At 43.1% G+C, this 24,900-nt stretch overlaps 1 protein-coding gene across 1 annotated transcript; it reads right to left on the minus strand.

Annotated features, from left to right (window-relative positions):
- Nucleotides 1–553: 553 nt before the first annotated feature.
- On the minus strand, nt 554–23,290 carry TBC1D21 (TBC1 domain family member 21). The gene is made up of 11 exons (XM_063314354.1): nt 23,198–23,290; nt 21,079–21,186; nt 14,850–14,953; nt 14,501–14,595; nt 9,773–9,883; nt 7,432–7,532; nt 5,122–5,218; nt 4,484–4,581; nt 2,502–2,618; nt 1,717–1,806; nt 554–592 (listed from the first exon to the last, which is right to left on the minus strand). Exons 1-11 carry the CDS (start codon nt 23,288–23,290, stop codon nt 554–556), a joined length of 1,053 nt encoding a protein of 350 aa, XP_063170424.1.
- Nucleotides 23,291–24,900: the final 1,610 nt, after the last annotated feature.

A 24,900-nucleotide genomic window follows, 5' to 3' on the forward strand; every position in this document is an offset into this window, starting at 1 on the left:
ACAGCCCAACACAGCCATTTTTGGGGTCTCCAAAGGCTCTTATGATCAAACTCCCAATTTTCAGGGGCCCAGTGGCTCAAAATAATCAGCTCAGTTTCTTATTGCATTGAGCCCCAAAGGGGACATGGATGCCTTAAAATAGGTTTAATAACCAAGGAAAAAAGGCCTCACTCTCCAGAAAGAAATTAAGAAAAGTAACAATAATCCTTAGCCTCCATATGGATAACACAGCATCACCCACTTTGCATCATGGCTTCACTCAATGAAATCTTTCCCCCAAAATGTTATGGCCCCATGCCATCAAAAGGTTGCCCACCCCTGCCTTAAATGAAATAGGAATTGTAGAGTTGCTACATCAGATTTTCAGCAAAGTTTATGGATAGTATGCAGACAGATAAGGCATTGATCTAGCCTCAGATGATCCAATCTGGTGAATCCAGCCTTAGGTGAACAGTATTTATGATGTTTCTACCTCCCAATTCTATCTATTCTGAGTCACTCATGCTACTCTGGCTGTAGAAAACTCTTGATTTATAGTATGGCCTCTTTATTGCTAAGGCTGGCTGAAAAATTCCTTGAAATCCTCTGGAACCTGAAAAGAAAGAGGAGAAAAATCACCTTGGATGGACAGAAGAGAAGGAAAAGATTAATAGGGAATGTTCTAATTAGGGGACCTTTTAGTAGAACATCCTTACACACAGCTGAAAAGACTTCATTTGTGCCTCCTAGTGGTGATGAATGTTCCCTATTCACATATTTTGACAGAGGACATGGAAGAAGCCCATTCTTTGAGCTGATCTACACTTCCTGCTTGCCCCAACATGAGGACAGACCACCTACCATTTGGGGAGGGCAGAAACTGATTATTTCATTCTAAGTTCACCCCTTGTCTTCTGGGAAGATGACCTCCATCCAGGGTTTCTGGCTTCACATCAAAAGGAGTGTTTTTCTCTCTTTGCTGGTGTAGGCAGGACAGTCTGGTCCACCTGCTGAGCTTCATTCCATCCTGCACAGATGTCCCATCCCAGCTGGCTGGTGGGTGCCCTGGCAGATGGGCCTCTCTGGTCCCTGCTCTCTGCCTTTGATGGCCATTTCATGCTAGGCTGCTGGGCTGTCTGCGATGAAAGGATGAACCTTTCAATTGTTTGGGTTCTTTAAAAAATAGGTTTAGTAGTGGATTTTGCTCCTTTTAACTGGGTGGTATTGATGAAAATTCTGCCAGGTTTCTCCTCCTAGCCCTAAAGACAGAAAGGACTATAACACTCTAAAGTCCCCACCACCGCCCACCAGTTCTCCAAAGACATGTCGAAGAATAGAAAGCAAGTGATGCTTGCTTTTCTAGCATGGGTGGAGGGAAAAAGAAGCAAAGAAATCCATCCATTGAAGTAGCCAGGTTAACCTTGGTCTGGACAGGACATTTGGCCATCAATGAAGCCAAAGTGGAGGAAAGAGTGGAAATCTGAAAAGCAACTTCTTTAGCAGGCTTCATGTCCAGCTGGTTTATGCACGGGAGACAAGCAAATGAAGTCTGCAGTGTGGAAAAACCCTTGGCCCATGTTGGGGAAATTTCATATCCTTCTGCTGATTGGGTCTGAAATCTAATGACCTGTGTGCATTTGGTCAAGTGTAACTGTGAGAACATCCTTCTTGGATGCCTAGTCATAAGATCCATCCCCTCTAAATCCCTGCTTGTGGAACAGTAATGAGGTTCTTCACCTTGTCTTCATGTTTCAGGTAGTGTTCATATATGTTACAGGCTTTGGCGATCAGCTCATCAGCATCAAGATCTACAATGCTGTTGCACAGCTGCTTGGAGAAAAGAAGTGACAACATCAGCTATCCCACATGGGAGGATGAAATGGTTCAAATACAATAGAGATTGATATATAAATAATAGAACAAGGATGATGGCAATGACGATGATGATCCTAATTGTATACCACCCAATAATAAGACTTGGAAGTACTAGTGAGCCAAACTAAAGGTTCAGATATCCCAGTGGCAAACCAGATGTCAGTCACAGCTTGTGTAACTTCTACTCTTACTAAGAAAAGCATGATCAGAGCTGTGGTTCAGTAACATCTAAAGGCCATAGGTTCTGTACTCCTGAACTATAATAAAACTTTGTTCTTCTAGATCCACTGAAGTGTCACCCTAATATTTATCTGTGCCAGTTCCTAATTGCAGCTTTTGAGATTGGAGGTTTTCTTGGCCTGGTCTCCAAAACCTGCAGATTCCTTCTCAACAACTCTTGAAAAGATCAGTTTGTGTGAAGCTACAACATGACTTTTTGAATGAAGTTATGCATCATGTTCTTGAAAAGCAGGCAGCTAAAGTCTAGAAATTTACCATATGTAGCTTCTTGTTTTTATTCATCCTGGTGTTCCTAATTCCATAGTACTCACAGTTTTCACAGGTAGCTTTCGATGGGGGAAATTCAGGGATACTCAGGATACTCTCCCTGTGCTTGAATGTTTCTCTCTCTTGTTAATCTTACTTACTGTTAAAATGTCATCTCCTTCCATGTCGTCTCTGAGAATCTGGTCTCTCACCATCTGCAGCATCGTGTAAGCAATAATCACCTGGAAGTTCCTACAGGGATGTCCTGTCAGAAATACCTTGAAATACAACACAAATTAGAATCAGAAGATAATGTTGAAGGATTCCATTGGTGATCCATGCTTACTACTTATGCCTCTTCCTATTCCCATAATCCATTTTAGGCTGTGATAAACTATTGGTGCCCAGAAAAGTATCAGGGAAGTTGACCTATCATAAGAAGGAGAAGGAAAAAGAGAAGGAGTGGGAAAGGAAGGAGGAGGAGGAGGTGGTTATTCATCTGGCTGGCCTTTCTCTCAGTGCAGCAACTGCCAAAAACTTTTTATAAACCCAAATGGAGCTGCTACATCTCCTGCCATTGTAATTACCAGCAAATTGCTGGTGTGTGACAACCTTCTCAGCAAGAAGAGCAAATATGGAGATGCTCAGCCTTTGCAAATATTAACTGAAATAAGAAAAGCTGACTAGAACTAGAGTGGAAGTAGAGTGGGAGCCCACCAAAAGAACAGCCATGGCTTGGCTTGGTTCGAGCTCTCGCTGCAGCAACTGTCCCAGCCCTGGTTAAAGACCCCCTTGACAGCCCCCCCCCCAAAAGTGCCAAATTAGCTGCTCTCAGGTGCTCAAATGGTGTTAGGCAGGCACTGATGGCAACATGGGGGAACTCCTATGTCCAGAGAATCAACGAAACGCATGGAAGAGATTCTGTCAATAAAATTTGATTCAGAATCTGCAGCGAGTGGGTGTTTTTCTCCTCCCCCAAATCCAGACAGGCCTTTCAAGGCATGTATGAAAGACTGCTGCTGTTGTTTTAAGTGAAGGACGTTTCTGAAGTGAGATGGATTATTGGTCTTCGGAGTGACACTGGAAAGTTCTCTAAATCCAGCTAGGTGGCAAGACACAAACATTATCAGTCTTCTGAGAATGTGTGCCAGTTCTAAGAGGTGAAACTTTAACAGGAATAGAGGGCCTTCCCAGAATTCAGTTTCCTTGGGAAGGAAAGCATAGAACATTTAGGACCTTCTGAAATGTTTGCTTTTATTTATAACAATATCAGCTGAGCATGAAGAGGAGCCTCACAGCAAGAATTCTCCAGCAAACGCCCCTCATTAGGTTTCTAGGGAGATCTTCTAGGGATAATACCAGAGAACAATTCAATCCTTTTATGTCTTTTCTGGTCCCACTCCAAAAAGTTGCTGTTATTTCACCCTAGCAGCTGGAATGAGCTCATCCCTGGCATTGAAGTGCCAAGATCTCTGAACTGCCTTCCCCTTGTACGTTTCATTTCTTTTGAGTATAATTGGGCAGAAATGGCCTTTTGAAGTTCTCCCCAATGTTTCTGGGCAGAAGAGTTGGGCCAACAATTTCTGCAACTCCGTTTAGGGAAAGGAAAAAATTATCCCACCAATCCTCAAGGGGGGGGATTCCTTGCTTGGTGGTGACAATAGCACCCCCCCGAAACTCTTTGGGGACAAGGTTCATAACTTGTGGCTCTGTCCAGGTGTGGCCTTAAAGATCTTGACTAGGGCCCCAAATCTTCCTCCATTGTAATTTTTAAAGAGAAGAATAAAATGATAAATACATGGGAGTAATAATTAATTGCCCAGCTAAGTGGCAGCATCTAGCTCACTTTGACTGATCTCAGAGACCTAAAAAGGGCTGGACTTGGTTGGTATATGGATGGGAGACTAACAGGAATTCCTATGAGATGTTTCCGTGTGGCCACCAAGAGTTGAGTTTGACTCAAAGAAGATTTACCTCAATGGTATGTATTTTATTTACTTAGTTTACTGTGAGTTCAATTAAAAAAATAGTTTACCCCTAGTTTTGTTGTTCCGACTCCTACCAAAAAGATACTGATGGGTGTTCAACATCCAACCTCTCCACTGGGGCCTGGACCCCAAAGCAAGTAGCAGGAGTTGCTTACCTCCCACAGTCTCCAGACATCATCAAAAGACTTGAAGACACGCTGGAAAAAAAGACAGAACCAGGGAAACAACGATGACACGACTTGGCCTTTTGCTTCTGGAAAAAACACACACACAGACACACACAAAGGATCAGGTTTATATCCTGTGAGTCCAGCCTTACAATACAGAAGGAGTCAAGGAGAAGAAATTCTATTCATGCCCTTTTGACTCCTCGAGGAAAGTTGGGAGATAAATGTAATGAGCCCTTAAAATTTTGCCTTTTGCCAATGTTCTTGTGCTGATCTTGGCTTTTTTTTTTAAAGTGCTTTTACAAATTTCTGTGATGAAAGAAAATACGGTGTGTGCATTAAAGTTCTTTTCTTTTCTTTTCTTTTCTCTTTTCTCTTTTCTCTTTTCTTTCTTTCCATGGCTTGTGGTTAGCCACCCAGGGTTATGTATGTAAGATGGGCAGCCATCTAAATTCGCTAAAGAAGCACATAAATAAATAAATAAATAAATAAATAAATAAATAAATAAATATCTCTAACAATGGCCAGGAAGTTGCCAGAGGTGTCTGGTCGTCTTCTGGCTCTTACACTCTTGGGCAGACAAGGAGACAGCATCTGATCCCGCCAGGTCAAGCAGCAAAACTTACCCAGGTGTTTTGCAAAGATTGGATCCATAAATGCAATCAAAGCTTTCAGCATGACCAGGTTCTTCTGCACCCCGACATTTATGATGCAGCTGTTCTCCTGACAAACAAAGCATTTGAGGGAGGGAAACTTTACAAAGCAGTGCAGAGGTTGGATAACCCAACCTGGCTCTCTTTCACTGGAATGCTTCAGTCTCCCAGGGTTGGTTATCCATTGCATACAAAGTGAATAATGTCTAGGACCTACACATTTTTTTAGACCCTCCCAAATCTATATTATACAGCTGTGTAACTATGGTAAGAGCCAGTTTGGTTAAAGGCCCTGGGCTAGGAACCAGGAGACTGAACATTCTAGTCCTGCCTTGGGTGACTTGGTGCCAAGGAAATAAAAAAAAATGGTATTATTATACAGAATGATATATCAAATAGTGTTTTGGAAGGTCTTAAAAACCTGGCCTTTTTCTTAGGCTTTTAGTACAGCCAAGTTTGGTTTTTGTGTTGAGGGATTGATTATTTTTAGGTGACACTTTATGGTTCTTCTTATGTGGCTTTTATTAGTATGTTTCTGTTTTTATTCCTTGTTCATTGTCCAGAGTTATTTGATTAAGATAGATGGCCATAGACATTTGCTAAATATTTTTTGTGTGCATGCCTTTGAGTTAATGTTGACTCCTGGCGACTGCCTGGACAAGTCCCTGCAGTTTTCATGGCAGGATTTTGGAAGTGGTTTGCCATTGCCTGCTTCCTAGGGCTGAGAGAGAGTGACTGGCCCAAGGTCACCCAGCTGGTTTCATGCCTCAAGTGGGACTAGAACTCCTGGTCTCCCGGTTTCTAGCCTGTTGCCTTAACCACTACACCAGGTTGTCTGTCTGCTAATATTTATCTGTGGATGGAACTTGGGGATCTGAGATTAGGGCACTGCCCAAGACTTGAAAGGATCTGGCCATACAGTCCATGAGATTAATCTGTAATTAATCTGTTCTCAAATAGCTTGGGCCTCATCAGAGCTCGAAGTAATTCCAAGGACAGGTTTTTATTCTGCTGAGATTCCTGATTGTCTCATGAGGATATTGAGAGAAACATCAAGATGCTCCCTTTGGTTCCCCCAAAGTGTGGAACAAATAATGCTCTGCCCCTCTTTTCCAACAAAAGGGCTGAGACTTGCTGCTCCAAAAGACCCATATCAAGACTCAGGACTTGTGTGCTCAAAACTGGAAAGGTTTGACACTACCCACAATGGAAGAATGGTTGGTGAAGATGCTGGGGCTTGCAGAGATGGCTGAATTAACTTCCTTGATCAGAGAAAAAGACAATATCTACGTTTATGGTTGACTGGAAACCCCTTATAGACTTTTTGCATGAAACAGAAAAAAATGCACTTAGGATTTGTGGTTTTGATGATTAGGAAAAAAAAAGGATAATAGAAAAAAATGAGCTTGTTTTGTAATCATAGAATAAGAGATCATTTTGTAATCATGCTTATATTTGCTGCAGAGAAAATCAGAAGCTTCTTTCTTTTTTGTTTTTTCTTTTTCTTCCTCTCTTTCTTTCTTTGTTCTCTTCACTTTGTATTAATTTGGGTTAGTTTTTATGTTCTTTTAAAAACTTTTAATAAAATGTATTGAAAAAATAAAGACTCAGGACTTTGAGCTTGCTCTTCAGCTATTAAAAACAAACCAACACATTTCTAATTCCATGGAAAAGAACCATAAACTCAATAGACCTTCCAACATTCCTCTAAATTCGTATCAAAAGTCACGATTTCCCTCTGACGTCCTAAGAAACAGGCCACCTATCTTGGTTTTCATATTAGGTAAAGGTAAAGGTTTCCCTTGACGTAAAGTCCAGTCGTGTCCGACTCTAGGGGGCGGTGCTCATCTCCGTTTCTAAGCCTTGGAGCCGGCGTTGTCCGTAAGGACCCGTCCGTGGTCATGTGGCCGGCATGACTCACGGAACGCCGTTACCTTCCCGCCGAAGCGGTACCTATTGATCTACTCACATTTGCATGTTTTCGAACTGCTAGGTGAGCAGGAGCTGGGACGAGCAACGGGAGCTCACCCCGCCGCGCGGTTTCGAACCGCCGACCTTCCGATCGGCAGCTCAGCGGTTTAACCCGCAGCGCCACCGCGTCCCTAGTGGTTTTCATATTATGTCACTCTATTTCCTCTGCTATTGAGTCATTCTGCTGGATTATTTTTGATCTGAGTGTCTGTTTAGAGGATGGGTTTTAAAGACATCATGTCCATGGGTGGAATGGAAAGACAGGGTTTCAATAGCAACAGTCGCAGCAACAGCGAAGAGAGACTGTCTCACCGTTTTTTGCAGGAAAAACTGAAACAGCCAGTAAATCTCATGTTCCTTTTCCACAAGCAATCTGAAGAGAAGAAGCATTTCATGGAAACCTTGTTGGTATTCTGCCAGAAAAGGAGAAAGAGAGAGAGAAAGAAATGGGAAACTGATTGCGAAACCGGTCTTCTGAAGAATCTAGATCTTCCCACTTCCAACCTGACATCTCATTATTCCTACCATCAAGCTTTGGAGCTTCTCTTTTTAGAGATATCTCCGGTATTGGTTTGACCCCTTTTCTCAGTGGAAACACCTAGTATTTAATTCCCTAGAACTGATAGAAGTTTCTGTACAAGAGCCTGGGTAGGTGCAAAACCTACTGTTCTGGGAATGTTCCAATGTTCTCAGAATAGTAGGACTTGCCTGTATCTCCTAGGGCCTTTTGACACTGTTGAGGCATTGATTTTCTGCAACCATCTGGAAAGGGAATCAAAACAGAGTTTTTATAGAAATGATACTTAGATAGCTGGATTTTTTTTTAATCCATTCAAACATGTCTGATTCTCGGAGACTGCCTGGACAAGTCCTGCAGTTTTCTTGGCAAGATTTTTCAGAAGTAGTTTGCCAGTGCTTCCTTCCTGGGCTGAGAGAAAATGACTGGCCCAAGGTCACCCAGCTGGCTTTGTGCCTCAGGCCGGACTAGAACTCAAGGTCTCCCAGTTTCTAGTCCAGTGCCTTAACCACTACACCAAACTGGCTCTCAGATAGCTGGATTGATGATAGAAAATTCAGTTTTTGTTGCAGAAATAGACAAGTTCAGTTTTGACATTTCCAAATGGGGGACCCTGCAGAAAACTTAGCCAAACTAAGCTGGATTGGCCCATAGTCTGACCTTCCATGAGACAAATTCTCATGAACCGAAAGCAATCAAAGGGACAGGAACTGAAAACAGAAAGCTTTAATTAAAGATGTAACTGCCGCAGAAACCTTCAACAGCACTTAGAAACGCCCACATTAAGGAGGGCAAAAATGCATTTGGGTTGTAAAAAACGGTACAGGTTAAGTCAAGGGTGGGGGGGAAGGAAGAAAGGACACTACTGAAGTGCATCAGGTACATATAGAAGGGTGACCAGAACTTCAAAAATCTGAATGACTGCTTGAATGGTCACTCCTGACTCTTTGTGACCCAACCGATAGAGTTTTCACAAGGATTCTTTGCCAGTTTCTGCTGTTTTGAGTTCTTGCTCTAAGCTTACACTGGTTGGTGTCTGGGTGTGTGCAGGGCCGCAACTGGGGGCAGCAAGCGGGGCATGTACCATGGGCGTCGCGCTGGGGGGGCACCAAAATGAGCGCTGGGGGAGCGCCAGAATGGACGTGGAATCCATGTTTACCCCAGGTGACACAGACCCTAGTTGCAGGCCTGGGTGTGTGTAAGAGAGGAATCTAATCTGAGCTTTGATGAGTATTGCAGATTTTAGTACAATAACAGAAGGGTGACTTATTTACAGGGAATACATTCGAGGGATATGCAAAGACTAGAATATAGCTAGCTATATCCTACCAGGAGGTGAGCAAAAACAGCATACGGATATGTGCCAGCAAAGAAAGACAGAAAGAAACGACCTCAGATTCGCAATTCCTCAAAGAGACACAGAGAGGAAATCCTTAACTCTCTAGATTGTTGTTTCTCAGCAAATTTAAGATGTGTGGACTTCAACTCCCAGAATCCCCCAGCCAGCATGCTGGCTGGGGAATTCTGGGAGTTGAAGTCCACACGTCTTCCAGTTGCCACGGTTGAGAAGCACTGGTCTAGCTACAGTATATTCCACTGCCTGGGTGCTGAAGAGTCAATGGATTTGGATCTCCAACACTCAAGTCATTGGTGGTTGCGTCTAACCACCTCTTCTTCAGTCAGCCTCTTTTTTGATTGCTTCCAGCTTTATTTTTTTCCCCAAGCATGAAGGTTTTTTCCCCAATGACTTTTGCCTTGCTTTAGTCCCCCGATGGGAGGAGATGGGCGGGGACAAATTAGATGAATAAATAAATTATGTGTCCAAAGCGTCTAATCTTGTATTTCTATTATTAGAGCTTCCAGTGAGCAGCTGTTTTACTTCATAGCATTGAAAGATTTATTTCTCTTGTAGTCCAACAAACAATCACAAGATGGCAGTACGGAGCTATGGAAAACTCCAACTTTTTGTCTCTAGTGTCTGTCTGGATTTTTGCAGCCCAGATCTGGAAGTGGCTCCATCCAGATTTTGTGGTTTAGAAACTGACAGAGAGTGACTAGTCCAAACAAAGATTGAAGATGTCACTTCTATCCTGCTGAAGACATTTAGTGCCTCAGGCTTTCTTCCTGTCCTCTTACCAGCATCCACGTTGCATACGTAATTCAGCAAAAGAATCTTCTCCAGCTGTTTTTTATCAACTAGAGGGTTGCCCTGTGCATCTTTGATGTAAAGTCTTTGAACATCAGACTCTGTTGAGAAAAGAAAGGACAATCAGGAGGTGTTGCCAGAAGCAAACTCTAGTGTCGAAGGACAAAGCCTACATTCACTCTAAGTTTGCCAATTTTCCCCAAGCCAGGACTTGGCGTCCATCCTAGCTATAATGATTTATGCTCCAGTAGATGCTGGAAGGTCAGAAAATATGTTCAGTTGCTCACTGTGATCTTGCCATGTGTATCTAAACATCTGATGTCCATTTACTTCCCTTCCTCATGTAAATTCAGTGCAATTTTTTTTTAATCTATGGACCTTTTTGCTATCCCCACTATTATACAACAGTGATTCCAGGGTTCTCTTCTGCAATGGGTTAGGGAACCTTATCAAGAAGCCTCAACAGGCCCTTCTTCTTCCCTTCCTGGTGGACTTTTTCTTGTTATGTTGGAGATGTTAACAAATCAGCATGCCTCATTTTAGCATATATATGAGTTGCTCTGGGATGCAGACCCTATGTGTGAGGAAGCCATTTGTTGCCACTCCCACTTCCTCTCTGTCTCTTCCTCCTTCTTCTACCGACTGAGGAGGCAGCATGCATGCTGCTCGCTCTCTCTCCCTCCATTATAGCCACATGCTTGGGCCTTGAAGAAGGATTTTTCCCATTTTTAGCACACAGCTCTTAGCAGCTATGAGGACTAAGAGTTCATTAAGTTTAGGGAACAGAAGAAACAAAGAATCTTCATTTTTCCACTGAAGATGTAAGACTCTTTTGACTTCTAAACCTACTTTGTCTAAGCGTGTGATTCTTTATGCTTGGGAGGGCTGAGTGTGTAAGATCAATAACCTGTATTTCTCTAACATGCTCATTAAAGCTATTTAAGATAATATTCTTTCTCTGTGCACAGCTTCTCCACTGTGTTAAGCTCTGCTCCATTCAGTGGTCCTAGCTGTCCACTAATGGCTTCAGTTTACTTATTTATGTGGATGGTGCAGTCAGAAGCAGACACTGATCTATTTATAGGCAGATTTCTAGCCCACCTTCAAATCCCTATGCATTGCTCAGGCCAGGTTACAGCTTTACAATCGGTATGTTTTAAAAGGCTTGGAGGACAAAAACAGATGGAGTGCAAAAGAAAAAAAAACATAAGGAAGAAAGAAGGAAGGACAGAAAATATATAATAAAAATGAGTAGGGTTGAAGGTGAATTTACAGAGGGGAAAATGAGAAACAGGACCAACCAGACTGGATAGAGTCATCTAACTGTAGACGTAATAATGCATGTATTATTTGTACATAAGGCTATCATTCTGACAAACAGGACTATGCTGTCCCAAACTTTCCTCCTCCCTGGATTTAATGTATTCAAATCTGTTGGTACTCCATATTATCACATAGGAATCCTGATCCCTTAGCTGGCCAGGGTATATTATTGCTGTACCAAAATCCACCTTGTAAATTCTTATTTTTTTTGTCTACTATGCGTTTTCCATTTTTTTGACCCTGTTCTCAGGATGCTTGAGGATTTCTTCCCAATGTCTCTTGATCACCCCATCATTCCTGGCTGTGTTTCACAGCCTCCTTGCTTTGCCACATTTCCCCAAAATCCCAAGGGAAAAAAGATCAGGAGGGAATTCCTCCCAGGGCCTTGTTCAGTCTGGGAAACAGAGGCAGGCCAAAAGACTTCAGAATGCTAGAAAGCTGGATTCCAGAAATCAGCCAGGATAGCAGTGGCACCTTCAACAACAGCAGCAAAATCAGCTCAAAACCCAGTCAGGAGAAACTGGAAAGAAACCTCCTCCTCAGCGGAGAAGCTGTGCACAGAAAAAGAATATTATCTTAAATAGCTTTAATGAGCATGTTAGAGAAAGCTTCTCCTGCTCTACAGTGCTCCTTGAATTAAGCATCCCAATTGTTCCTGGAAGAGCCACCAAAGAGGTGCCAATAAGAGCTGCTCATTGGCACCTCTTAATTTAGTAACACATCTCAAAGTTAAACAGTCCCTCATTGAAGGCTGAAATTGATTGTTACGGGGAAGCAAAATAACAATAAAAGAACCAACAGCAAGGCAATTTAAAACAAAGGAGAATATTTCAACCTCCGAGCGGGGAAGATGAGAGATGTGAAATCCCCAAGTGGCTTTGAGACGTGTTATGCTGAAGAGCGGCAATCTAACATGCTATTTTTTTTCTATAAAAATGGGAAATGGTTTCATTTGATTCCAGTTCTGGGGAGAGGAATGGGCAATAAAGGGGAACATTTCCCCAGTATGTGACCTGTTTAAAGAATCCTCCATCAAGAGGGAATATCTATTATATCTGAAGGGCTTGGCCTGTGTCCTTCCTAAGTTGTAAATCTTTTTTGAGTCTTGCTAGGGTTGATTTATGTCCGTTCCACTGATCTGTAGCCTTAATTTTGCTGTATCGTTTAATATTCTGTTTGTTAGACAGCTGGGAGAAGCAGAAGGGGGGGATCTGAGTACAATTATAATAATCCATCATGGGCTTCCTGTCCAAAGTGAGAACATAGATTCTTAGGTGTTTCTCCATTTGGCTCTTTCAAAAATTCTATCTTATCTTTTCTTTCTCTCCCCATCCACACCACACCCCCCGGCTTCTCTTCCTTTCATTCCTTCTGGCTTGTTCTTTAAAATCCTTTCTCTCCTTCTCTCTCTGGGGACTATTGACCTCATTCTAGAATAATGCAACTTTCAAGCTACAAGAAGGCACTTACCAAGTATTGGCACCAAAAACAGTGTGCGGGGACTAGTTTTAAAGAACGGCTGAAGAACAGCATATGCGAACAACGTTGCAAAATGGGTAGCTTGTGTGCCACCAAAAACATTTCCCCTTCCCCCTTTTGTTTTTAGTCACTTAACTGGAACTTTATAACAAGGAGAAAGGCCATTTTCCCACTAGCAGCGAAGAGCATCTTTGTTGCATTACCAAGCCACCACGGAAGAAATGTGAAGTCTATCCTCATTACTGTTTCTTTGGCAAAATGATGGTTGGGTGAGTGTAGAAGATCTTACAAGCTGCTAGTAGAGACATGACCATAGAATATGACCTATGTTAATCATGGTTAAACAGATCCCTGTTACTTGATTTTATTGTTGCATCTTTGAAGGTCCCATTAATTCACTCCTTTGCTCTCCAAGGAAGGAGCAGAAATGGAGGCAGCCAGGTGTAAGAACTTCTCCCACCATCCTCCAGCTCCTTCTTTCCCAGCAAGAAACAGACCTGGGCAAGTCATGCAAATATCAGTTTCAGGAATGGCTTAGAGAACGCTGTAGACCAGCTAGCCCATGGGGATTGTGGGTTCTCCATCTCTGGAGGTTTTGAAGAGGCTGGACAGCCACCTCCCATGGATGGGTCTTTTGATTTTCCCGCAGGTTGCAAAGGGTTGGGTTAGATCAGTGTTCCTCAACCTTGGCAATTATAAGATGTGTGGACTTCAACTCCCAGGATTCCCCAGCCAACATGGTTGGCTGGGGAATCCTGGGACTTGAAGACCACACATCTTAAAATCAGCAAGGTTGAGAAACGCTGGCCTAGATGATTCCACTCTACAGTTCTATGATTCTAAGTGCACAACTTGGTTTAGGTTAAGAGCTGCACTTGGTTTTTGAGCAGCCTGCTGGACCCTCTCCTCCAAAAACTAGACCTGAAAAAGACCAACAGTAGGTTTGTTGAAATTAAATTTTGTTCAAAAAAAGAAACGAATTAAATATTGTCAGTGGAATTGGTCCCCATGTATTTAATCATTTCCTTCTGTTGCATTAAGAGAAGCAATTCAGCAACAACTTTTAGAAGCCCTTTGAGATTATACCTAAGGCCGTCTGTGGCCTTGGTCCTGCGGTAGACAGATTTGCCTTTTGATATTACAGACATGTTCAGTTTTTTTAATAAAATACACGGAACATCTACATTAATCACCAAATCCCTACAGATACTTAATGAACAGCAACATTCCTTTCCCCTCTTTGCTCCACTCAACAAATTGTTCTAGAGTGCCCATCTCAAACCAGGTGTCCTCCGGTTGCATTAGACTACAATTCCCATAAATCCCTGTCCAGTGTAGATTTTGGGTTCTAAAGTCCAATGCAAGTGGAGAATTCCAGATTGGGGGAGATGATTCTAGAGCCTTTGCATAAAAATAATTAGGAAAGGAAGAAATACAGTTGAATTAGAGACATATGGCTGGGTAGTTAAAGCTATTTTGATCCTATGTCTCCTTCACCAATCTTTCATCCTACATCCGTAACATCTCTGCATTAATTTATGATTATATTACAGAATGTGCACCAAAAGTTAAGTACATTTTTAAAGTTTTCTTTCTTATTTTTTCCTGAAATGTATCTTATTATAACGATTTTTAAAAAAATCAGTTCAATTGTGTCCAATTCTCAGAGGCCGCCTGGACAAGTCCCTTGGCAAGGTTTTTCAGAAGTGGCTTGCCATTGCCTCCTTCCTAGGGCTGAGAGAGAGCGACTGGCCCAAGGTCACCCAGCTGGCTTTGTGCCTAAGGCGGGACTAGAACTCACGGTCTCCCAGTTTCTAGCCTGATGCCTCAGCCACTACGCCAAACTGGCTCTCATTATAATGATACGCGCTACCAATTTGAAATGCATCCTTCTCCCAGCCTTCCTGGATACCTACGAATGACATTCTGGACTTCTGTGAAATCTCGATGCTCCGTCTCCAGCAGAGGTTGGATCTTGGTATACATGTTGCACAGAGACTCATAACTTTTCCTGCAAAGGGGAAGAGATGCATGGATGGCAAGACTGATTAACTGATGATGTAGACTTGAAACTCAGCAGAGCATCTCACTTTCTGCAGCCCCGTCCCTGTCCAGGTGTGCCAATGAGATGACTCTCAGAATTCCTAGCCTGCACGGTTGTTCACTGTGCCAGCTGCAAATTCTGGGGAAGTCCGCTTAGTGGATCTGGAAGAGGCTGGGCTGCAGACAGTGGGCACTAACCACTTCATGTCTCAATCTACAGACCGCCTCATGCTGTCGGTTGTGAGCCTCTCATCATAGGAACTTCTCCAGGGATAGTAGCCAGTGAGGAATTTCCATGCTTCTGACCTCACAGAAGGATCCAGCCCCTGCAACAAAAACAATTTAAAAAATAATGGAGGTAGGTAGAGTCAAAAAAGGGTCATCTTCAGGTTGCTTATTCTAGTCTCACTGCAGCCTCTTCCCCCAGCCACCTAGGGTGTGATTTCTAAAAAAGGATTTTGAGTAACCAACTTGGATTCATTGTGTTCCCGAGTAAACCATTTTGTTACCACCTGCCTTCTTCTCTATGCATTCTAGTTCTGCACAGACCAGTGTTTCTCAACCTTGGCAACGTTAAGATGTGTGAACTTCAACTCCCAGAATTCTCCAGCCAGCCATGGATATCCCATGAATTCTGGGAGTTGAAGGCCACACATCTTAAAGCTGCCAAGGTTGAGAAACACTGGGATAGACCATCACTTATTTATGTGTGGGTTGGGGAAGTGTTCTTCATTAGCTCTGGAGCTTCCCATGTGGATTTATTTATCTCTTTGATTTGGGCCCCCAGCAATCAACCAGATTCTTGCCAGTTAACGACAAATGGAAATATATACCATAGGAATAAAGCATCTGGACTAAAAATAAAATTACAAATTCCTAGAATGACATACACACACAAATCTCAACAGCAACAACAATCATCATCATCATCAATCATTCCAGGGCACCATATTCACCTCCATAAGCCCATGGAAACCACTCCCTTGTGGATGTGGTTTGCCGTTGTCTTCTTCCACACCCAATCCATGTTTAACATGAGCATAGAACATGGCTTGTACTTGCAATGGCAGCTTTTCCTTCCAATCCCTACATGTGATGTATTGGCTGGCCATATAGGAGCTTTGATACATCCATTGGTTTCTCCTTGTACCACGGCAATTCAGCTTGCTAAGCAAAAAGCGACTAGCATATATCCATTTTTAAGGCTTCTCCTTGCTTTGGAAGTATTCATTAAATACAAGGGTAGGAGATTGCCAGCAAAATTATCTGATCTCCCCTTAATTTTGGGATCTAGGCACCCAAAAGGGCATCCTCAAAGTATTCTCTATGTTCAATTTCTCCAAGCTAGCCCCTGCCAGATGTGTGGGGCCTGCATTTCCCAGAATTCCAACTTTTGTCCATGCAGGCTCGGAAAGTTGGGAATTATCCCGGGGATCCTGCGAGTTCTGAAAGGCCTGGAGGACACCAAGTTTAGAAGGCTACCATTTGCTCATAACCAGGCCGATGAAAATATCTGGCTGGATGAAAACCTTCAAAGGATGCTTTGAGGAAGAGAGGAGAGGTAGCCAATGTCAGGCTTTCTCCAAAGCATAATTAAACCCAAGGAAGCAATCACACAGGCAATCACACCATTTTGCCAGGAAAAACAGCAGCCAGCTTGGAGACTGGGAAAGAGAACATCTCCTCAGTGCCAAGGGCTGTTGCTGTAGGGGTTCTGTAATTGAGACAACAGAGGTGGATGTGGAAGGACTTGGCAATTTTCTTTTTTTAAAAAAGAAGACACTAGGACTAAAAGTATAGTCATGGTATTAGCTACATTTCTCCAGACTGTGGTGGTATAGAGCATCCCAACTATATGAGGCATACAGAAGAGGGTTTTGTGGTATGGCTTTTTGTGGAAATAGCATAAATACACAACCTAACACCTCGCGCTGTGACCCTGGATTGGAGACAGCTGGCAGAGCCAGGACACTTTCCCTTCCGCATTGAGGTGGATCTGGGTAATAGGAGAATTTGTTTAATGACCACAATTGGGACCAGAATTTCAGCTGCTAAGCAAAGTGGTCATTAAGCAAATCCGCCCTGATTTTATGACCTTTTTTGCGGTGGTTGTTAAGCAAATCACTGTGGGCATTAAGCGAACCACGTGGTCATTAAGTGAATCACATGGCTTCCCATCGATTCTGCTTGCCAAAAGCTGGCTGGGAAGGTCAACAATGGTGATCATGTGACCACGGGATGCTGCAATGGTCATAAATGCAAACCGGTTGCTAGGCACCCAAATTGTGGTCACGTGACTGCAAAGACACAGCAATGGTCTTAAGTGTGAGAATTGGTCGTGAGTCTTTTTTTCAACACCATTGTAAGTCTGAACCATCTCTACACAACTGGTTGTTAAGTGAGGACTACCTGTAGAAACACCAATTGACAACATCAGGAAGGAGCCTACAAGTGTGAAAAGTAACCGAAAGGGTCAATACAGTAGTTTATCAAAGCATTCCAGAGGAAAGGACACTGGATGATTGCATTACCCTTTTTATCTTTCTGCTATCTATCTGTTCTGGGGTTATTGCCGACACTATATAAGGTAACAGGTAGGCTTCTCCTGGGCTCTCTCCTGCATTCTGCCAGCAGGTAGCCCAGCAACTCACTGTACGTATTTCTAACAAAGTATACTTCGTTGTTCCTATCTCCAAAAGCTTTGGTTTTGCCTTTGGTGAGTGTTTTCCTCAAACAAGATGAAAAGTAAACATTCATAATTGTTCGGGGAGTTGTTGGTTGCACGTAGGTTAGAGCAGGTAAATGAGGACATACAGGTAGTCCTCATTTAGTGACCACAATTGGGACTGACAACTCAGTCGTTAAGCGAAGCAGTCGCTAAGTGAAATGCTGGCGGGGGAATTCTGGGAGTTGAAGTCACACATCTGAAAGCTGCCAAGGTTGAGAAACACTGGGCTAGATGAAGACCGAAGTATGCAAGGCCGCAGCTTAGCTTTGCTGCTTTCAGATTTTAATAGTTTTCTACCGTAGGCCTCTTCCTTTCCCATTACAGTTTTAAGTAATTTAAATTGTCTTTTTGGGGGGGGTGTTCATGTTTTGGAAAATAATAGAGCTTCAGTGACCTGTCTAGGCTTACTGATTTTTCAGAATTGTAATTTGTCTGTGAAGTGCATTTTTACTTATTCCTTTATTTACTGATTTCTATTTAGGGTACTTCGGTAGGGCCCTTCAATCATTTTCCCAGGTTATTGTCTTGTACAGTATTATTCTCCCATCTGTCTAGGCAGTAGGTGGCTTTGATGCAAAGAGAAGGTAAGTGGGGTGAAAATGAATTATCCTTGGTAATGCATAAAAGCGGCTTTTAAAATCGAAAACTACCCTGCTTGTTCAATTAAAATGTGGACAATTAAGCTGCTACAACTGTTGTCTCCCCCTGAAATTCTGCATTCACAATAGATCTTGTTTCTCAGCCCCTTGGATTACCTGTGGAAAAGCAAATTTTCCTGACTTCAGACGGATTGGCTGGACAAAACTACTTGTGCCACCGTGAAAAGACCTCCAGAGAGGCATTTTTCTCTGAAGTTGCCCAGGCATCTGATCTCCATGGCAACCTCACTTTTGCACAGGAGATGCATGAGAAAGATGCTTGGGGAAGAAAAGCCATTGTGTTTTGCATGGATTAGGTGCTTGGAGACAGCTGGATCCCTACTTGATTCTTGGCCCAGTGTGTCAGTCAAAAGTTATGTTCCCTGTGCAGAAAAATGTGACAAATCCACAAAAAGGGGACTGTCATAGCACAGTTCTGACTCTCGTACAGTTAGGTTACTATTTTCATTGATGGATGGGCCCATTGTCCTGACAAGCAGGAATACGCCGAGACAAGGAATAGGTCTCTAGTGTTTTATTACTGCTACAGTAGACAGAAAATCCTAACAAAGTGAAGAAGTGTGGGAAAACCCAGACAGATAAACCTCAAAAGTCAAGGTGGGTCTGTTCTGTGTCTCTTTGAATGGCTGCTCAACTCCTCACTACTACGCATGCATTTTCCCCCCTGGATAAGGGCCCCCTCCTGCTCACCATCAGTGCTCATGACACCCATATTTCTAAGCTGTCAATGCCAAAGGATGATGGTAGCGAACAGAAAAGTTTAAAATTAAAACAATAAACATTGGAAAAGCATAAAACTCTTATGTCGCCCCCAACTCCCCATCTGGTGTGAGCTTGAGGTGTGTTGGAAAATGACATTTTCAGTTGTTTTGAAAAGCAGTAAGGGTAGTCACCATGTGGAACTCCGGAGGGGGGAAATTGCACAAAGCTGGGCTACCACTGAGAAGGTCCTCCATCTTGTCCATGCCTCATATACCCTGCAGGAAGTGGGGATTCATAGCAGGTCCTCTCTAGATAGGCTGACCATATTTCCTTGAGATGAAAACGGGACATTGGAATGGCAAAACGGGGCAGGGCTGGGTGATGGGCTGGATCGGCAGGCAGGAACTTCTCTGGTTTTCTTGGGCTGGGAATCTTTGGATTCCTTCATTTGTGAGAGGCAAGGCTGGGCTGGAGAGTCTAGTAAACAATTGTTCCCAACAAGCCGTTTCTCCTCTGGCCGTGCTTTGACGTTCTTTTCTTCCTGCCGTTTCCAGGCAGGAGCCAATCGGCTGGCCTTTGATCACCGCCTATCAGCTGATCCTGTTTTTTTCTTTTTAGGTTGCCTGCCTAAAAAGCTCTGCGGCTCCCCCCCCCCCGCCCCACTGTTTCTGCTGAGCTCCCCCTCCTTCCACTCAAAGTCAGACTGCATTCTGACAGGTTCGTGGGAACTTCCACATTTTTAAGTAAGGTTTTTAAGAAAACGGGACAAAATGGACATTTATATTAAAACGACGGGACGGTCTGGAAATGTTAAAAAACCAGGGCTGTCCTGTTCAAAATGGGACGTATGGTCAGCCTATCTCTAGATGACCAGGTTGGGTGGGCAGATTCTACTGTGGCAAAGCAAATATTCCCAAATTTGATTTCGTATTTTAAAAAACCATCTTTAGGAGAATGGGTGATGGCTGAAAGTGAAGAGGAACTGAGGAGCCTTATGATGAAGGTGAAAGAAGAAAGTGCAAAAGCTGGTTTGCAGCTAAACCTCAAAAAAACCAAGATTATGGCAACCAGCTTGATTGATAACCGGCAAATAGAGGGAGAAAATGTAGAAGCAGTGAAAGACTTTGTATTCCTAGGTGCAAAGATTACTGCAGATGCTGACTGCAGTCAGGAAATCAGAAGACGCTTAATCCTTGGAAGAAGAGCAATGACAAATCTCGATAAAATAGTTAAGAGCAGAGACATCACACTGACAACAAAGGCCCGCATAGTTAAAGCAATGGTGTTCCCTGTAGTAACATATGGCTGCGAGAGCTGGACCATAAGGAAGGCTGAGCGAAGGAAGATCGATGCTTTTGAACTGTGGTGTTGGAGGAAAATTCTGAGAGTGCCTTGGACTGCAAGAAGATCCAACCAGTCCATCCTCCAGGAAATAAAGCCAGACTGCTCACTTGAGGGAATGATATTAAAGGCAAAACTGAAATACGTTGGCCACATAATGAGAAGACAGGACACCCTGGAGAAGATGCTGATGCTAGGGAGAGTAGAAGGCAAAAGGAAGAGGGGCCGACCAAGGGCAAGATGGATGGATGATATTCTAGAGGTGACGGACTCGTCCCTGGGGGAGCTGGGGGTGTTGACGACCGACAGGAAGCTCTGGCGTGGGCTGGTCCATGAAGTCACGAAGAGTCGGAAGCGACTAAACGAATAAACAACAAAAGGAGAATGGTAACAGGAATAAGCCCCTAGCCAATCTTAGCTGGTCTAGCACATTCAGATATGGTTTGAGCATGGACGGGAGGCCACGACAAAATGCCAGGGCTATCAACCAGAGTGGGAAGTTAAAAAGAAAACAGTGTGGAGGTGAGCACGAAAGGGTCGAGAATCAAGCTTGATTAAAAGGAAAATAATTGTGGTGAGGAGCGGAGACCCCTCTCAGGGATCTCCCTGAAAACATACTTATGACTTCGGGTTTCATTCTCCATGAGTTCTAGAGAGAAAGCTATGTCGACCTGTGAGTTATCGCACTTCTGACTTCAGTGGGCAGGGCAGGTATTGCACGACTGAATGTTCCTTCATATTAAATTAGCCCCTTCAGATGGAAAACTTGGAATCAGACCACTAAAGAATAAAACAGATTTTTCCTATCTCGTGTCCTTGTTTTGGAACTACAATTCCCATCAGGCCTGAACAACAGCCAAGCTGGTCGTGGGAAGTGCAATTTTAAAAGCAACCCTGTTGGGATAAGGCGGGGGTCAGATAGAAATACAGCAAATTGTAAAGCGGAGAATCAAGAGGGGCGTTTTATCTTCTTAACCTCCCACCACCACCATGCTCCTTATTGTCCTCAATGGCCACTCACCCTCTCCAAAACGTGGGCCGCCACAAAGTCTCGCGATTTGAGCATCTGTCCACTCTCGTCAAAATAGCTTTCCCATTCAGAAGCGTCAATGGGCAGTTTCTTGATTCCCTGAACACAAATTCAAGTGAGTTGATTCCAAATTCAAAAATGTTGCACCAGTTTAGATCCAATCTTTAGTGCTTGGCCCTTGAACAGAGACGGTGTGGCTATTTCAAAGAGGAACCTTTGATATTTGTGCTGTATTCTTGCTCGTATTAAGTCAGGGGACTTGCTGCTGAATAAATGTATAACTGAAGCCTTCATTACGGTCACAGAAGCGCCAAATGATACACAGAGCAGCACCAAATGATAGGAGAAGGAAGGTCCAGACATTCTCCAAAACATGTCCCCTCCTCGCTTTTTCAGTTGGAGGACGAAGAAGGATGAGGAAATACTAAAGCACTAGCATCTGTTGGGTCAACAGAATCAAAGGAATCTTCAAAAAAGACCTTCCTCATCCCTGGAACATCCTTTCGCATGTTGAAAGATACATCTTTCACAAGTTACAACCTGCTACAGTGAAGTCTCTGGCTTTAAGATGGACATTCTCCACTACTTGCAAATACTTAATGAACCTTTTTGTGCTTTAGGCTCTAAGTGGCTTATCGCTCCTTTAATTCAGAAGCTGTAAATGATGGGTAACAGAACAGGCTGCTTGAATACAACCAGACAGGCTGTTTTAGAATAAACAGACCAGCTTCTAGCTTTGAGGGAATACCAAAATGCCTTCTGGAGAGTTTATTCCCCCATCATGCCTCACATATCACAGTAGCAGCGGCTGCACTTATCTGGTCAGCTTCAGTTGACAACCCAGCACCATCTCACAATGCCTTGGCATGTTGGGGGTGTTGTGGGTAATTCAAAATGGCCGCTTGCTACACAATGTTTTTGGGAGAGATCTTTGCACAGCAGACAAAGACCATAGGAAGGAGTCTTTGGGAAGGGAGGAAGAGAAGGGTGCTGTAAAAGTGAGAAATGTTTGAAGGACTGATCTTAGCTGGGAGATACATGTGGATGTTGTCTGAAACCCATGTGAGATCTTCATAATGTGCAGTATACTACTGATATGCAGAAGTACTCTGAACAAGTCAAGCTAGTAAACCATCAAAGAAAGGTCTACGGCAGTGTTCCAACCATTAAAAAAAAAAATCCCTTCCCACCCCTATGGGTGGTATGGGTCTTCCTCAACCACCCCAGGTCCTCTACCAGAGGCCTGGGAGTTTGAGGGTTCTGCGCAGGATCTGAGCTGTTCCTAGCACTGCACTCTTCTGGACAGAGAGCTCTGATGTTGCTCCTGGGACCTGTTGGAGCCCCTCTCCCAGCTGAGGAGTCACAGCCCTGAGTGCTCCTACCACCACTGGGACCACTTTGGCCTTCATTTTCCACATCCTCTCCAGTTCTTCCTTCAGGCCCTGGAACTTCTCCAGCTTCTCATCCTCCTTCTTTTTTCTATCTATCTATCTATCTATCTATCTATCTATCTATCTATCTATCTATCTATCTATCTATCTATCTATCTGCATTGTGCATGAGCATCAATTTTGTCTATGTTTATATTGACATCTTTATCTTGTTCCTCATTCCCTGCCTTTCTATAGCAATGAATTTTCCAATTGGAAAACCTGAGTTGTGAGATATTTGTACTTTAGATTTAGTTACCAGGGCTCAACAAGATTGAATGTATAATTAGTTACGAACAACCTGATGAGAGGAACTTGGGGGAATAAAATCAATGGAATCAGGTAGAGCAGCCATTTAAGCAAATCTCATTAGAATCACAGAAGGTCTGCCGCTCCTGAAATCGAAAAAGAAATAATGGGATTCAATTTTAAGGCGCAGGAGTCTCTTTGGGTTGGAAAAAGAAGTGTCAATGTGAAAATGGAGAACATGGCGAAGCCTGGTGAGAAGTAACTGCCGTAGCAACCACCTTGCTTTCTAGAATAACAATGGGACAGGGAACTCTGATCTGATGGGACCACAAAAGAACAAGGGGAGAAGGTTCCATATGATCACCTTCTTCTGAGTTGTAGGCCATGATTGGCCTTTGGGCGGAACTCAAGGACTAAAGAAAGTAACTTACAAATATCGTTGAGACTGATGTACTGAATCCTTTAAGGTCCTCTTCAGATGAGGCGGGGGTTTTAAACCTGTCACTGTCCATCCTCTGCTTCATCGCTCAATCTTTGTATTGATCCGGGCTTAGCAAGATCTGCATTCCCTTTATACCTTCAAAGAAATCAGACTCTCTTTTGAACTTCTCTCCCTCTTCTGTTTTCCATCCAGTAAATAACCCATGGATAGATGAGGCTGAGAATTTCCTGCTTCCAGAACAAAAAATAGGTTTCCATAGCGCTGTGAGGTCACAGAGGCATGAGGTCATAAGGGAAAAACTGGGAGGGTGAAGAAAGGATTGGGTGGACCTGGGAGATCCAGAACCAAGTTGACCTTCAATCTTGGAAACTCATTGGCTGGGTTTGCTCAACCTAGTTAGCAGGCCCTAGGGTTGCATTTGCACAAAGTGTGAAATGTGTTAGTCTGTATGTAGCATAGCATGCAAACCCAGTGTAAGGCTTCTTAGCCTAAAGCGATTCTTTCCAAGCCAGATTGTCACAGAGTGTCTTTGTATTGAGACAAATGGGATGGGTTTACAAAAATTCCAGCAACTGAATTCCTTCCCATTTAAAAGCAATATATCCCTGTTTCTTTAGAGTAGAAATGTTCTGATTTTCTTTATAATAGCTTTCCTGTGATGTGGAAGGAAATGGATCTTTTTACTAATAACTAGCAAGGAGGGGCCTTGCAGGTTCTAGATCTCTTCTGTGAAGCAGTGTCATCTAGCAGGACCTAGGAGACACATCTGAGATTCGGTTGGCCCCATCCTGGTTAGCCTTTCAGAAAGATGTAAAGACCTGGCTGTTCTCTCAGGTATTTGGTCAAGATATTAGGTAAGCCCAGATGAATGACCAAATGATTGCAGGTATGAATGGTTTATGTGGCTTTGGTTACAGTGTGTTCTGTTGTGGTTAAGAGTTTTAATTTGGGTGTGTGTGTTATTGTACAGTTTTAATGTATTGTAAGCAATGCAGAATCACCTAAGTGAGATGAGTCACCATACAGATTGTTTTAATAAATAAACCAGCTCTCACACCCAGCTCTAAGAGTAGAACTGGTCCAGCTTCCCTTTAATATTCCCAACAATAAGTTCTTAGTTATTGAGGATATTGGGTAGTAAGTGGGAGAGGGTAGCAAATGTACTCTAAATTGGATCTGATATATACGTCTAGGTTTGAGTGGATGCCTTTGGTGTAGTTACGAAGGTCAGCCATGATGTCCAGGTGCTGATTTTAAGTAGCTATGGATAATACAGAGCTTTCTTTTGCTAAAGAACCAAAAACAAACTGCAAATGGATTGGAAGGTATGAAAGATGGAGGTGTGGAAGGGTAGGTGGGACAACTATAGGACAAAAGAGGCGTTCAAACTCTAGGGATAGTAAATGGATAAGGAAAGAACATGAAACCGATCCATTCAAAATGAAACTTTAATGGAAAAAGAATGCACTTTCCTTGCTATGTATGTTTCAAGAAAGTAAAACAGGGTAGACTTCTAGATCCTCTATTTATTTATTTATCCCGCCTTTATTATTTTTTATAAACAACTCAAGGTGGCGAACATACCTAATACTCCTTCCTCCTCCTATTTTCCCCACAACAGCAACCCTGTGAGGTGAGTTGGGCTGAGAGAGAGGGACTGGCCCAAAGTCACCCAGCTGGATTTCATGCCTC

This window comes from Candoia aspera, chromosome 13 (genome assembly GCF_035149785.1).
Source record: "Candoia aspera isolate rCanAsp1 chromosome 13, rCanAsp1.hap2, whole genome shotgun sequence".
NCBI lineage: Eukaryota > Metazoa > Chordata > Lepidosauria > Squamata > Boidae > Candoia > Candoia aspera.